This window comes from Crocuta crocuta, unplaced genomic scaffold (genome assembly GCF_008692635.1).
Source record: "Crocuta crocuta isolate KB4526 unplaced genomic scaffold, BGI_CrCroc_1.0 scaffold352, whole genome shotgun sequence".
Classification (NCBI taxonomy): domain Eukaryota; kingdom Metazoa; phylum Chordata; class Mammalia; order Carnivora; family Hyaenidae; genus Crocuta; species Crocuta crocuta.
The window spans coordinates 4,448,247-4,461,507 of record NW_027532169.1 but is presented as its reverse complement, the minus strand read 5'-3'; the positions used below and the strand labels follow the sequence as shown (position 1 = coordinate 4,461,507).

General features: G+C 45.0%; 1 protein-coding gene across 1 annotated transcript; it reads right to left on the bottom strand.

Moving 5' to 3' along the window:
* Positions 1-7,284: 7,284 nt before the first annotated feature.
* On the bottom strand, positions 7,285-11,264 carry CBX1 (chromobox 1). The gene is made up of 4 exons (XM_077776879.1): positions 11,088-11,264; positions 10,581-10,758; positions 9,901-9,995; positions 7,285-7,417 (listed from the first exon to the last, which is right to left on the bottom strand). The coding sequence occupies exons 1-4, from the start codon at positions 11,225-11,227 to the stop codon at positions 7,285-7,287; spliced, it is 546 nt and encodes a 181-aa protein (XP_077633005.1). The 5' UTR covers positions 11,228-11,264.
* Between the last annotated feature and the right edge of the window lie 1,997 nt (positions 11,265-13,261).

Sequence of the window (13,261 nt, the reverse complement as noted above, 5' to 3'; positions counted from 1 at the left end):
CGAATGCTCTTCTCTTCCCGCCCCTCCCCGCTGCCCGGAGCTCTTCTGCAGCTGGGGTGCCGGTGGTGCCCCCAGCACAGAGCCTGCGCCTCCTGGGGGCCGCCCTGGGGAGGGGGGGACGGTGTGGAGAAGCCAGGCAGTATTCAGCACAACACTGGGGGGCGACCCTTCCCTCAGGTCTCCTCTGCCAACAACTGGGCATGTCACTGGAAGACAAACCACAAAACCCAGCAACAAAAACTAGTCCTCTTAGAATTTCTTGCGCTTTGATTTTTTTAGGGCTTGAGCCCTGTGTCACTTATAGGGTGTAAGATGCTTGTGTTGAGTAAAAAGGAGATAACCCCAATATTCAAAGCTGCTAAATGTTCTCTTTGCCATAAAGACTCCGTGTAACTGTGTGAACACTTGGGATTTTTCTCCTCTGTCCTGAGGTCTCNTGCAGGTAAGGGGGGGGGGGTGGAGAGCACCTCCCCCCAGGCTCTGGGCCACAGGCTGCTTCTCCACACCCCCAGCTTAGCAAAGGCCCCAGGCAGGAGGACTGCCTGGGGGAGGCAGAGAGGGGAGCGCCAAGGTGGCCAGATGGTTCCAGGACCACAGTGTCTTTATTTTTAACTGTTTGCCACTGCTGCCCCCACCCCTGCCTGGCTCTGGAGTACAGTCAGCCCCGGACTAGCAGGAGTGAGTTGTTGGGGGAGAAGTACCGCTTCTCCTCCTCGCTTGGCAGGGGTGAGGGGTGCGTTCTAAATGAGCTGTAGGGATAGAAGGCATGAGCCTGGGAAGTGCTTTTATAAATTATTTTCCTTGTAGATTTTATTTTTAATTTATCTCTGACCTGCCAGGGAGAGGGGAGAGCGAGCGAGCGAGCGAGATGCTGTGAGCACATGACAAAATAAAATAAAATAAAATGGATGATTCATTCTCAAGTGCAGTTTTTCCCTACTTTGAATTTAAATTGAATTTAACTCCCCTCCCCCCCGACCCCACGAGGGGAGGCCTGGCCGCTGTGTGGCTAAGGCAGAGCTTACAGGGGAAGGTGGGTGGAGAACAGGGGAGGTCGGCCACGGGGAATTTAGAAAGAGGAAAAAAAGTCTTAGGTCGGCATTAACCCTCCCAAGCAGGTGTCGGCGCCGCGTTACAGGGTGTGCCGAGCTGAATCCTGAGGCGGGCTTCGTCCTGGGCCTGGGCTCCAGTCGCTGCACTCGTGAGGAACTGCGTTTGTAAATCGTGACCCCGCTGCCGGCAGAACCAGAGAAGCCGGGGGGCCAGACTCCAGGGTTTGAGGCATCAGAAGGCCTCCCCCAGCTCAGGTGAACACACTCTGCTCTCCCTCAGAGAACCAAAACGGCTGCTTTAGCACCACGCTCATGAGAGCCGAATGCCTCCGGGGCCCTGGTGCCTCCTGGGACGGCCGCCGCGTCGCGTCTCCGGGCAGCTGCGTAGCAGACGCTCACTCGGTAGCCCGTGCAATTACTGGACGAGGTTTAGGACCAGAAGCTGCGATCCCCATAGTGGAACCCGTGATCTTGAACTCCGGGGTCCCACCTGGCTCAGCGCAGCAGTCCTTTCGTGATGCCACTGGAGTATCCCAAGGCGCGGGATAGAATTCAGGGAATAACATTTGCTCGTTTCAATTCGCAATGGCTTTTTTAAACCGCCATCTCTAGTCGGAAAGCGCCGGTCATCTCCAACGAGCTCGTCCCCAGTAAGGCGTTAACTGAGGTCTGGAAGCCATATAACCCCACGAGTCTTAAAAAGAGAATGACTAAACATTATGAACTTTAATTTGTGCTGATAAAAAATACAAATTCTATAGAGGAGTAAATTGTGAGACGTAAAACTCAGGAGAGTCCTGTTTTTGTATCCCTTCTAGAAATGTGCACGTATAATGCATTTTTGTCTGTTTAAGTACACAATTAGGCTGTAATTTTTATCATCTGTTTTTCAAGAGAAAAATTTTCCAAGAGAGGAATTCCTGTCCCCGTTACTGTTGCCCCTGGCCTGAGAAGGTGTATTTTTGTCGCCCCTCCCCCATGTCCCCTTACGGAGGGATGCACAGTTCTGTCTAGGATCGCGCTGATTAGCTGGGGCTCTGGGCCAAGTTGGTCAGCACTTGCTGTGGGCTTGACCTCTTTTTGCTGCTGGCACATGGAGTGGGTGCTCCGGCTTCAGGGCTGCTTCTGGCAGGAAGAGCTGAGGACTCCAGGCCTGTCAGAGAGCTGCTGCGCCTCAGACAGGAAGTGAGGAGAGGTCCTGGGCTTGGCAGGGAGAGGAACGGGCCTCGGGGTTAACTGAGGACCAAACTTCAGGGTGACCTGCTTGGGTCGGAGGCGGAAGCCTGGCTTTGTCTTTGCTTCTGCAGCACGAGGCTCCGTTCAAACAGATTTTTCCCCGCATCCGAATTCACGCAAGCGCTGGGAAAGAGACCTGCCGTTTCCAGCCTCTGCTCTGCACAGGTCTCACCAGTGGAGCTGCTGGGGTCGCTACTTCGGGGTCCATAAAAACGAGAAATCTAGAACTGAGGGGAAATACGGTGATCTAGAGAACGCTCAGTGCCCCCAAGACCTGGCTTCCATGGCCGGACTCCCTGCCCTGACTCGGTGAACCTGAACAGCAGCTAGTCAAACAGCCGGTGAACGGGAAGTACTTTCCCTGGAGCCCTGCCTTCCCCGAGCAGCCCCGCGCCCTTCTTCAGGCCCCAGCGACCCCGACCCTGCTGCTCTTCAGGTGTGTTTGGCAAATGCCTTGTAGAAAAAACTAACATCCCCACCACCTTCCTGTGTCTCCTACCTCACCCAGCAGGCACCGACCTACGGCTTCAGCTCCCACTGCCCAGTTTCATGGCACGACAGGCAAGAAGTCCACTTCCTGGGGCGCCCGGGGGGCTCAGTCGGTTGAGCAACCTCAGCTCAGGTCATGGTCTCACAGTTCGTGGGTTCGAGCCCTGCGTTGGGCTCTGTGCTGACAGCTCAAAGCCTGGAGCCTGTTTCAGATTCTGTGTCTCCCTCTCTCTCTGACCCTCCCCTGCTCACGCGATCTCTCTCTCTCTCTCTCTCTCACAGATAAAAACATTAAAAAAATTTTTTTTTCAACATAAGTCCACTTCCTTATCAGCACCACCCACCTCCAAGCACAGGCACCAGATTGCTGGTTGCCTCTCTGGAAGGCCCGTTCCCAACCAAGTGTAGAAATTTCTCTAGCAAAACCCGTGTGCTTCACTATCACCAGCGGTTACCCTTGTTTTCCTATTCACCGACCCATCTGGGACATGAAAAGGATGCAGACCTTCGATTTGTCATTTTGTTAAGGTAACAAGAACTTTTTTTTTAACCTTTTACTTTTTTCTGAGGCCAGCCATCCTCTTTGCCTCTAGTTCTGAACTTCGCAATGCAGACGGAGCTTGTGAAGACTTGGGATGTACGTGGAACTTAGCACCCGATCTAAGTTCTGGTCCTTGTTCTGGCCAGGACTTTGAAAGTTCAGGTCAGCCTGACTTAGTTGAGACACAGAATTTAGTGCACGAAGTTGTGTGGAGGAGCGAGCGTATGGGTCCCCACCGAAGAGGTGTGTTCCGAAACCAGTTGGATAGAAACCCTGGCTTCCTTATTGAGTGCGCAGAGATATTGCAGAAACCCTTAAAGCTGGTTTCCAGTCTGACTGCAGAATGGAGATCCGTCGCACAGTAGTCATTACTGAATTCCAGATGCTATTTCAGCCAAGGTAACAGAACCTAGTTAACTTGGAGAGAGGCAGAGAAAAGGCCAAGGAGCTGGTGCTCTGCCTTTTGTTTTAGACACAAATTTAATTAGGCTAATTCAGTTGCCTTAAACCTCCCAATCTTCAACTAGGGGCTCTGGCAATAATTTAAACAATGGGCCAGTGTCCCACAGCTGGGCCCTAAAGTTGCCCGGTCTGACCTGAGGCTATGCAAACAGGAAGTGGCAGGAATGGTCAAAGTCAACTACAATTTAAAACTTGTGGGGTAAACAGTGGCTTTGGTACTGTCACAGATCACCAAGCAAACAGTGCAGATCCGGACATACTACTGAATATTTTAACACAAGCTATTTAATATAAACAAAAACTAGAACTGAACCACCAGCATCTATTGTAAACTTAATGTTTCAGCCTTGCCTCAGAGTCCTGTTGCCTCACTGGCCTAACAAAGCAAAATAAGGGGGAAAAAAAAAAAAAGGAAGAAGAAAGAAAGATGCCTTTAGAAACAGCGNACCAGCATCTATTGTAAACTTAATGTTTCAGCCTTGCCTCAGAGTCCTGTTGCCTCACTGGCCTAACAAAGCAAAATAAGGGGAAAAAAAAAAAAAGGAAGAAGAAAGAAAGAAGCCTTTAGAAACAGCATACTTGATCTGCCTGCCCCCACAGAGCAGGGCCAGGTACAGTTTTAATTCCAGCACAGGATGGTTTTATTTCAGATTTCATTTGCTTTCAATATCCAGCAGTAAGCTCTCAAGGCCAAGGTCAATGAAAAGTTATCCACAGAAGAGAGATCAAGCAACGGTGAACACATTGGTTAAAACGGCAGAAACTTTGTTAAGAAAACCTCTGTGCTGGACAGTCAAGCCAAAGGGATGCACAGATCACGGACTGAGGACTGTCTGGGGAATCTTAAGCTCCGCTATCATCAGGCTTCCTTGCCCACACACCAGAGCACCCGGATGCCTCTATTTGATTGCTTCCTACTGCCAAAAGGCGACACGAAGCCAAGACTCCTTCCTTTACTAAGCCGAATGCTGGCCTGATCGTGGAGTTCGTATTTCAATCAAGCTCTAGAGGAGGGGAAACAGCCCGGACTTCATTCAGTCCTGTCAGCTCTAAATTTTAAAAGAAGACATCCTCATGAAAAGATCCAACTTGCACAGGAGATACTGGATAAACCAATCAGGCTAATTTGATCTCACATTCAACCCAGGTCCATACATAGTTTAGGATCTAGAGCCATTGTAGAAAATCTGGATTTCAGACTGACAGTCCCACCAAATTTTGGAGTAGCAATTTCCTCAACCATTTTCCCTTTCTCTGTGACAGAGACACAGGCCAGTGCCACAGGCCATAAAGATGTGCTAAGCATACATGGCCAAACACCAAATGGCCATGTTAAAGTCAAACTGATCTGAGTTGGAATGAGTTCTGGAATAGACTGTGTCTGAAAATAAGTACTTAAAAATTCAACTATTAAAAATTATTTAAATCGGTAGTCAAGGGGCACCTGTGTGGCTCAGCCAGTGACGTGCCAACTCTTGATTTCAGTTCAGGTCATGATTTAATAGTTTATGCGTTCGAGCCCTATGCTGACAGCGTGGAGCCTGCCTGGAATCCTCTCTCCCTCTCTGCCCTTCCCCCACTCGTGCTTGCTCTCAAATATTAAATACAAACAAAAAAAGGCTTTAAAATCGGTACTCAAAACTTCCAAATGATATTGAGAAGCAGAAACAATCTTTCCTGAGCACCATCAGTTGGTAGAATGCCTCTGTGGTTGTTAACTGTCCACTTACTGCACTAACTTGAAAAGCAGAGGAGGCAAGTATTTGGCTCTGCCAGTGGAGCTCAGCGCAGATGATGCTGTCACCAGATTAGTAAACTCTCTTCCTTTTGTGATAATGACTAAGGTAGTCACCTAGCTCCTCTTCACCTCCTGGCTGAGGAGTGTAGGACGGCGCAGCTCTGTCGAAGCCGTCCAGATCGCTCCCGCGCTGCCTGAAGAAATGCTCCCGAATACTTTCTGAAACAGATGGGAGACTGGTTGTGCCTGTGTCTTTTATTTTCAACATTTCTGCATGCATTTGTGACTTCCGCAAGTAGTTGAGAAAAATGTATCCTTGACCCTTAATGTAGATATGTGATAGCTGGCTTTCAAAGATGACAAAATTGGGACAATCTAGCCTCACTTCAATTAACGTCACGTGCATTATCAATTTCAGCGTCCTCCCAGGGCAAGAATGGTATGGTTTTTTGAGAGTTCAGGAATGCCAGGAACGACAAGTAGGTTCCAAAGGTTAAGACTAAGTAGCAGTCTACTCTGGACGCACACCAAGGCTGAGGGCTAATTTCAGTGCATCTAATGGTACAGAACACCTCTGCCCACCTCACCCTCTCTTAATTAGCAACTGATGATGGCTCTGCTGCTGCCAACCACAGGGACGCACCTGGGCCTCTGCGCGAAGGTCTCCCCAGCTCTGCTTTACCTTGTCTTCCTACACTCCTAGGAGGCTTGTTTTAAAAGGTTTTACGTAATCTCAGGGCGCCTGGGTGGCTTAGTCGGTTAAGCGTCTGACTTTCGCTTAGGTCATGATCTCGCGGTTCGTGGGGTCGAGCCCTGCGTCGGGCTCTGTGCTGACTGCCAGCTCAGAGCCTGGAGCCTGTTTCAGAGTCTGTGTCTCCCTCTCTCTCTGATCCTCCCCTGCTCATGCTGTCTCTCTCTCTCTCTCTCTCCTAGAAATAAAAAAACATTAAAAAAAATTTAAAAAGAAATAAAAGGTTTTATGTAATCTCTACACCCAGCATGGGACTTGAACTCACAACCCCGAGATCAAGAGTTGTATGTTCTACTGACTGCATCAGTCTGGTAGCCCAAGGAGGCTTTTTGAAAAAAATATTTACACATCGGTATATTCGGAACAAATGCTTTGTACTAGTGAGTAGAGCTGAGCTGATCTCAGTGGAAATCCCATTTCCCTTTTAATAAATAACTAGAATTTAATAAATTCTAGTCCCACTTTGGCTCTAGAATCATAGGCAGAAAACATGTTAAGCAAGATAACAGGTGCCTGGGTGGTTCAGTCAGTTAAGCGTCAGACTCTTGATGTCAGCTCAGGTCATTATTTCACGGTTCATAGGATTGAGCCCGGTGTCTGGCTCTGTGCTGACAGTGGAGAGCCTGCTTGGGATTCTTTCTCNGTGGATAATGTTTTAATTCAGTGATCAAACACAAGGCCAATTCCTACAAATTTTGGAGTTGACTATTTAGCTAGGGTCACATAAGTCTACAAAATACACGAGTCAAGAACTAAACCTAACTAAAAAACCCATGTTTCCAAACTTATCCTAGTTTGGAAGTGCTAGCACGTTAGAGTGCTAAATAAACAGTTTGAGCAAAATGAAGGCAGAATGATGTGACCTTCTTTACACAATGTCTGTAGCAATCGTAAATGCTCAATAAATATTTACTAAATAAATGGTAAGACCGCTCAAAGATTCTGGCCAGGCAGGAGATTTTTTAAGTTAACAGTGTTCAATAAATAAAACCATTCAATTGTGGAAGTTGCTTCCTTATAGGCTGAACCTATGTAAGGTTATGAAAAGCAAGGAGGGTTTTTGGTGGTACTTGATAATCAAGACAGAAATCAAGGANTTGACATTGGCTTCCTTGGCAGGGACTAGGTCAGCCTCATCAGAATTTTTCCTGCAGAACAAAGCAGAGAGACCTTGAGACCAGGTGCTGGTGGTCTCTTGACTTGGATCACACAAGGGACAGGGCTTTAACAGTATTAACTCCAGACGAGTAACCTAGGGAAGGAGGGGGGGTAACACAGAGCAGGCGGCATTCAGTCAACTGACACCCTCAGAGATGTTCTGCTGAAAACCCTCTCTGTGTATCTTGTTAAAAGCTAACTCACTTAACTCAGTCTATCACATCTGAACCCTCGCAAAGCCAGAAAAAATCATGACTCTCATATTCTTTAAGGGCAGAAGAAAAACTAGGGGTGCCTGGGTGGCTCAGTTGGTTAAGTCCAACTTTGGCTCAGGTCGTGATGTCAGTTTGTGGGTTTGAGCCCCACATTGGACTCTGTGCTGACAGGCCTGGAGCCTCCTTCAGATTCTGTGTCTCCCTTTCTGTCTGCCCCTCTTCCCCTTGCACTCGGTCTCTCTCTCTGTCTCTCTCTCAAAAGTAAATAAACATTAAAAAATTTAAAAGAAAAAAAGAAAGAAAAACTACTACAATCTTCCAAAAGCCATTATCTCAGGCCAAGAACCCAAGGAGATATCTCAGCTTTGTAACAGAATTTAATACCATGTTGGATAATAAGACGTAATACCAATAGTAAAATCTTATGCCACTGGCTCTTGCCAATGCAAGTGGACACGTTCTCACTGACTCATGATTACACTGTTTAACGTTACCAAATGCCATGCTCACAGATATTCCACAACTCCCAGGTGCTTTGAAATGGGGCTTCAACACTGGGAAGTAGAAAATAAGGGACTGTTACATAATTCTCTGTATTTTTCTGAATTTTAAGATGGTCTCAAAATGTGAAATTCACATACAGATTACAAGGGACTTAGGAGTAAAGCCACTGGGAATGTCCTAGATGGGAGCAGTAGCATTAAGGCAGGTAGCAATGGGATCTGTGATGAGGTACCACCCCAAACTTTCACAACTCAGCAATAGGTACCAAAGCCAGAGAGCCCCAAGGAACCAGAGTTGACTAAGCTGGTAAAATAGGTTTTTGAACAATGGACTGAAAAGAATGGGAGGGAAAGGAGTATAATAGTATGCGAGCCTGAGGCAGGCTGCTCTTATTGACAATTCAACACCTTCTGAGGAAAGTTCAGTCATTTTATGGCAAAGAAATATTTGCTATTTTGGAAATGGACAAGTATCTCAACTCTCCAGGAAAATCCACCTTAAAATGAATTTGGTTTTATAATCAACATCCAATCTTACTATTTCAACCTATAGCATTACATTCAGGTATAATCTTTACAAATAACAGTAATTCAACCAAAGGAGTGTAATCTTAAACAATATGGAGATACTAATGTAACTCAGAATGGTCACATGCAGGCAGAAAGTATATTCTAGCTGGACTGTAACTCCCGGTATTGATCCTTCTCCTCCCAGATGCAGCACCTTAAAAATGAACTTTTCTCCTATGGGCTAGCAATACATCAGCTAAGAGATGATCAGATTCAGTGAATACCTAGGGAATGCATAATAAGAAAACAGAGTGTCAGCTAATTGTGACACAGGCTTCGAGGAGTGTCAAAGTTAGGCCTCTCTGGCCACCTTCTAAACAAGAGGACTGAGTGTAGACAAGAGTTTCTGAGAAGGTTCTAGACTGACAAAAGGACAAAATCCTTAGACTGCTGCCTTGACCGGCAGAAGTTTAGAATTATTTACCCCGATATTTATTTTTTTAGGACAATAACTGAGACCCACTTGGGGGAAGAAAATAGCACAAGCATTTCTCAACAAGCAAATAAAAGGGAAGAAAGCCTTCCTTTTGGACAGACGGGAATTTTAGAGAATTTGGGATTAATTACAGTTCTTATAATTCTCAAGACAACTGGTTTGAGAATTATAAGCCATTTCATGTAACAAATATTACTACCATTGGTATTTATACTTCTGAAGGAAAAAAGCCTGTTCTACACACAGTATAGTAAAGGGGACTTGCTGACCCCTACTGGCTGATCCTGGAATTACAGAATTTGCACAAATTGGAAAGGATCAAGGAGAAAGGAAGAGCTACAGAAATTCTTAACTAACCCTGGTAAGTTAACAGAAAACATCTGATCCTGGGGCCAGCCCAATCTTTATTAAGGAGGTGGTAGTAGAAGGGGAAGGTAGTTCAATCACACTTCATATCTTTTTCCTTCATTTATAGAAGTGAAATGTGATTCCTCCCCGTACCTTCTCCGTTCTAGATTTTCTCCCACCTCCTAAAAAAAGGGGCAAAGATCTGAGAATCCTAAGGGCCCCTACCTGTAACTCATGAGTCCAGGTTGGCAGTCAGGCAGAGGGTCACTATCGAAGGACTATGCCATCTTAAAGATTTCACACTTGGGCGACTGGAATTTCGAAGGTCCAGCTCTTTTCCTCTGGCATGAAACAGATGGGGAGAAGAAAAAACCACCACACAGAGCCACTGGCAGACTCACCATTTCATCAGGAACATGAGTTCTCCACTGGAGTCTGTAGCTCCAATAATCCGCTCTGGCTCCAAACCCCGGGCAAAGCCTCGTGGCTTTTCTGACTGTAAAAACCAGATGGATGCAATAATGTTAATTATATGGAATTGTTATCCAGACTGGGGTCGCTCCTGTTTCTCTGATTAATATAACAACACTTGCCAATTTTTCACCAATACCTTGGCTCCAAGTCACAGGCCTTTTTCCATCCTTGAGTGATTCTTCCATCAAGGTCTTAAGGTTTTCCCATATGTAAAAAGGGACATACATCTCAAGCAAAATAAATGTTCCCAACTGTTTCTTCACCTTCAGAAGACAACTTACTTTAAGGTATTGAATAGATGAAAATAGCTACCTTACAGCTGTAATGATTACAACACTGAAAACAATCTTTCTACAGGAATGAATTTAGTTGCACTTATTAATTCTTGAACCTCAGATAAAATAAGTATAGATCATGTGGCTTCACCTGAGTGAACCCTCAAACACTTTGAAAGCATTAGTGTATCTAAGATTCCAGAAGGAATGAGAGATGGCTGCTAAGGTCTAAGAAACAGCAGAATAAAAGTATTTAATTTTAAATTTAAAGAGCTTTCAGTTTCTTTGACAGCAGTAGGAATTCTAAGCTAGTAAACATTTTCTCTCCTTACCTCTTCTTTCTTCTTCTTTGGTTTGCTTTCCTCTCCCTTATCTTCAGAATCAGAATCAGCTTTGCGCTTGCCTCCTTCTGATTTATCCGACTCATGTGCTGTTTTCTGTGACTGTAGAAATTCGGCAATGAGATCAGGGCAATCCAGGTTCTCTTCTGGCTCCCACGTGTTATCCTCACTGAAACCAGAGGGCACAGTGAGTCACACTTTCCACTCAAAGTTAGCACACTTATACTAAGAAGACGCACAGGATGACGAGAGCTGGTGTCCTTGGAAAAGAGGAGTTAATGATAATGAGCAACCAGGTTTTGTCCAAGACCAAGAATTTGGTAATGTTGAAATTTCTTGGTGGGCGGGAGGGGAGACGGGGGACTTTTAGACTATAAGCCATGGAGGCCAGGCCTGGGTCATACTACATATCAGAACACTCTAGGCCTTGCCCATTACTAGACTCCTGAGAAAGTAGGTGACTACACGGATGGATTTACCCAGGTTGATGAAACTTACTCTGAGAACCCCTTCCACTTTAGGAGGTACTCCACTTTGCCCTTTACCACTCGACGGTCAAGAACTTTTTCCACCACATATTCCTCTTCCTCCTCTTCTAGCACCTCCTCCACTTTCTTCTTGTTTTGTTTCTTCCCCATAGTGCCCGCCAGCTTTCTGGTCTAAAGGGTGACGCTGCTAAAGTGATAAAATAAAAAGGGCGTTAGGGCATACTTCTCTTGGTTAGGTGAATATTCGGATGGTTAGAAACCATATTAAGTGTTCTGCCTTTTCGGCTTCAGTATAATAAAGTCTTCTGATATGTTCTGATATGAAAGTTAGTTCATAAAAAGCCCCAACCAAACTCACAGCAAAACTCCTTTATTCTTGCATAATCACCTAACACTGTTATACCTATTCTAAGTTATAAAAGTTTCCAATGCCCCCTTTGCTATAAAGCATGGCATCTAAAATGTTGTTTTTTAAAATTTTTAATGTTTTTTTTTTTATTTCTGAGAGAAAGAGAGAGACAGCGTGCGCAGGGGAGGGTCAGAGAGAGAGGGAGACACAGAATCTGAAGCAGGCTTTAGGCTCTGAGCTAGCTGTTAGCACAGAGCCCTACGTGGGGCTTGAACCCATGAACCGTAAAATCATGACCTGAGCCGAAGTCGGACGCTTAACCTACTGAGCCACCCAGGCACCCCATGGCATCTAAAAATGTTATTAAATTGAAAGCAAAACTCCTAAAAATAACGTATATACATACAACCCTCTGATTCATACTTCCATCAAGCATGAAGTAGCTTGTCCTATTTATCAAACACCTGGTTTAATTTTCCCCTTTGTATATGCATATATAATACAATGCACTCCTCTGCTCTGTTAAAACACCCTCTCCTGAGTCTCAAAGTTCTTTTTAAAAAATGTCTGTTTATCAGGGTGCCTGGGTAGCTTAGGTCATGATCTCACAGCTTGTGAGTTCAAACCCCACATTGGGCTCTGTGCTGATAGCTCAGAGTCTGGAACCTGCTTCGGATTCTGTGTCTCCCTCTCTGTCCCTCCCCTGCTCACACACTGTCCCTCTCTCCCTCTCTCTCACATAAATAGACATTTTTAAAATTAAAAAAAAATCAATAAATAAAATGTTTATTTCTTTTTGAGAGAGAGAGAGAGAGAGAGAGAGAGAGAGAGAATCCCAAGTAGGATCTGTGCTGCCAGCACAGAGCCCAACATGGGGCTCAAACTCATGAACCATGAGATCATGACCTGAGCAGAAACTGAGTCTGACACTTACCCAACTGAACACCCACAAGGTTCTTTATGTGGCCTTTTCCGAATGCCACCAATTTACAATGTGAAAGTTTCTTGTTCATTTCTTATTCTACTTAGCTTATTTCTGAGGCTCAGAAAGACTTGTAAAAATGCCAGAATGACCATGAAATTCTCTAAACTGGGGCACTGCAATAATTTGGAAAATGAACAGGAAAAAAAGTTATCACAGATAATAAAACCTGAGTTAGTTCTTTTGTAAAATACTTCTTTAGTCTGGGTGACTTCTAAGGGTTTTTTCCAGTGCTAAAATTCTAGTCCCCTATAAATCTATTTTTATAGTCCTTCAAATACAGTTAGGACTGCTGGTAGGCTTAAAGTCATTTGTTTACCAATTTGTGTCAGTAGGTGGCGCCATGATATACCAATACATCAGAATTGATTTACAAAACTGGCCCAACATCTACAAATTCAAGGATCATAGTTACCACAATGATACAAAGAATCAAGAGAATGGCAGATAATCCAAGCCAAATTACTACCGTCTCTGGATTTAAGACAATGCTGATTTGGGGCTAAAACTGGTTGTTCATCCTCGGGAAAAGGAGTCTTACTTAGCCTAAGTAGGAACTCTTCTAAATATTCTTTAGGGGTGCCTCGCTGGCTTAAGTCAGAAGAGCATGAGATTCTTGATCGCAGGGTTTGAGTTCGATCCCCACATTGGGTATAGAGATTACTTAATAATAAAATATTTAATTAACTTTAAAAGTGACACGTACAGAATGTCTTTTTGAAAAAGCCCATCTATAATATAGTCCATATGAAATATAACAAATTTTCATGGAAGTCAGGCTCATCATTATGAGTCAGTTATATTATCCACAGAAGCTTTGGTTTATACGAAGACATTCCCATGTCTGCATATA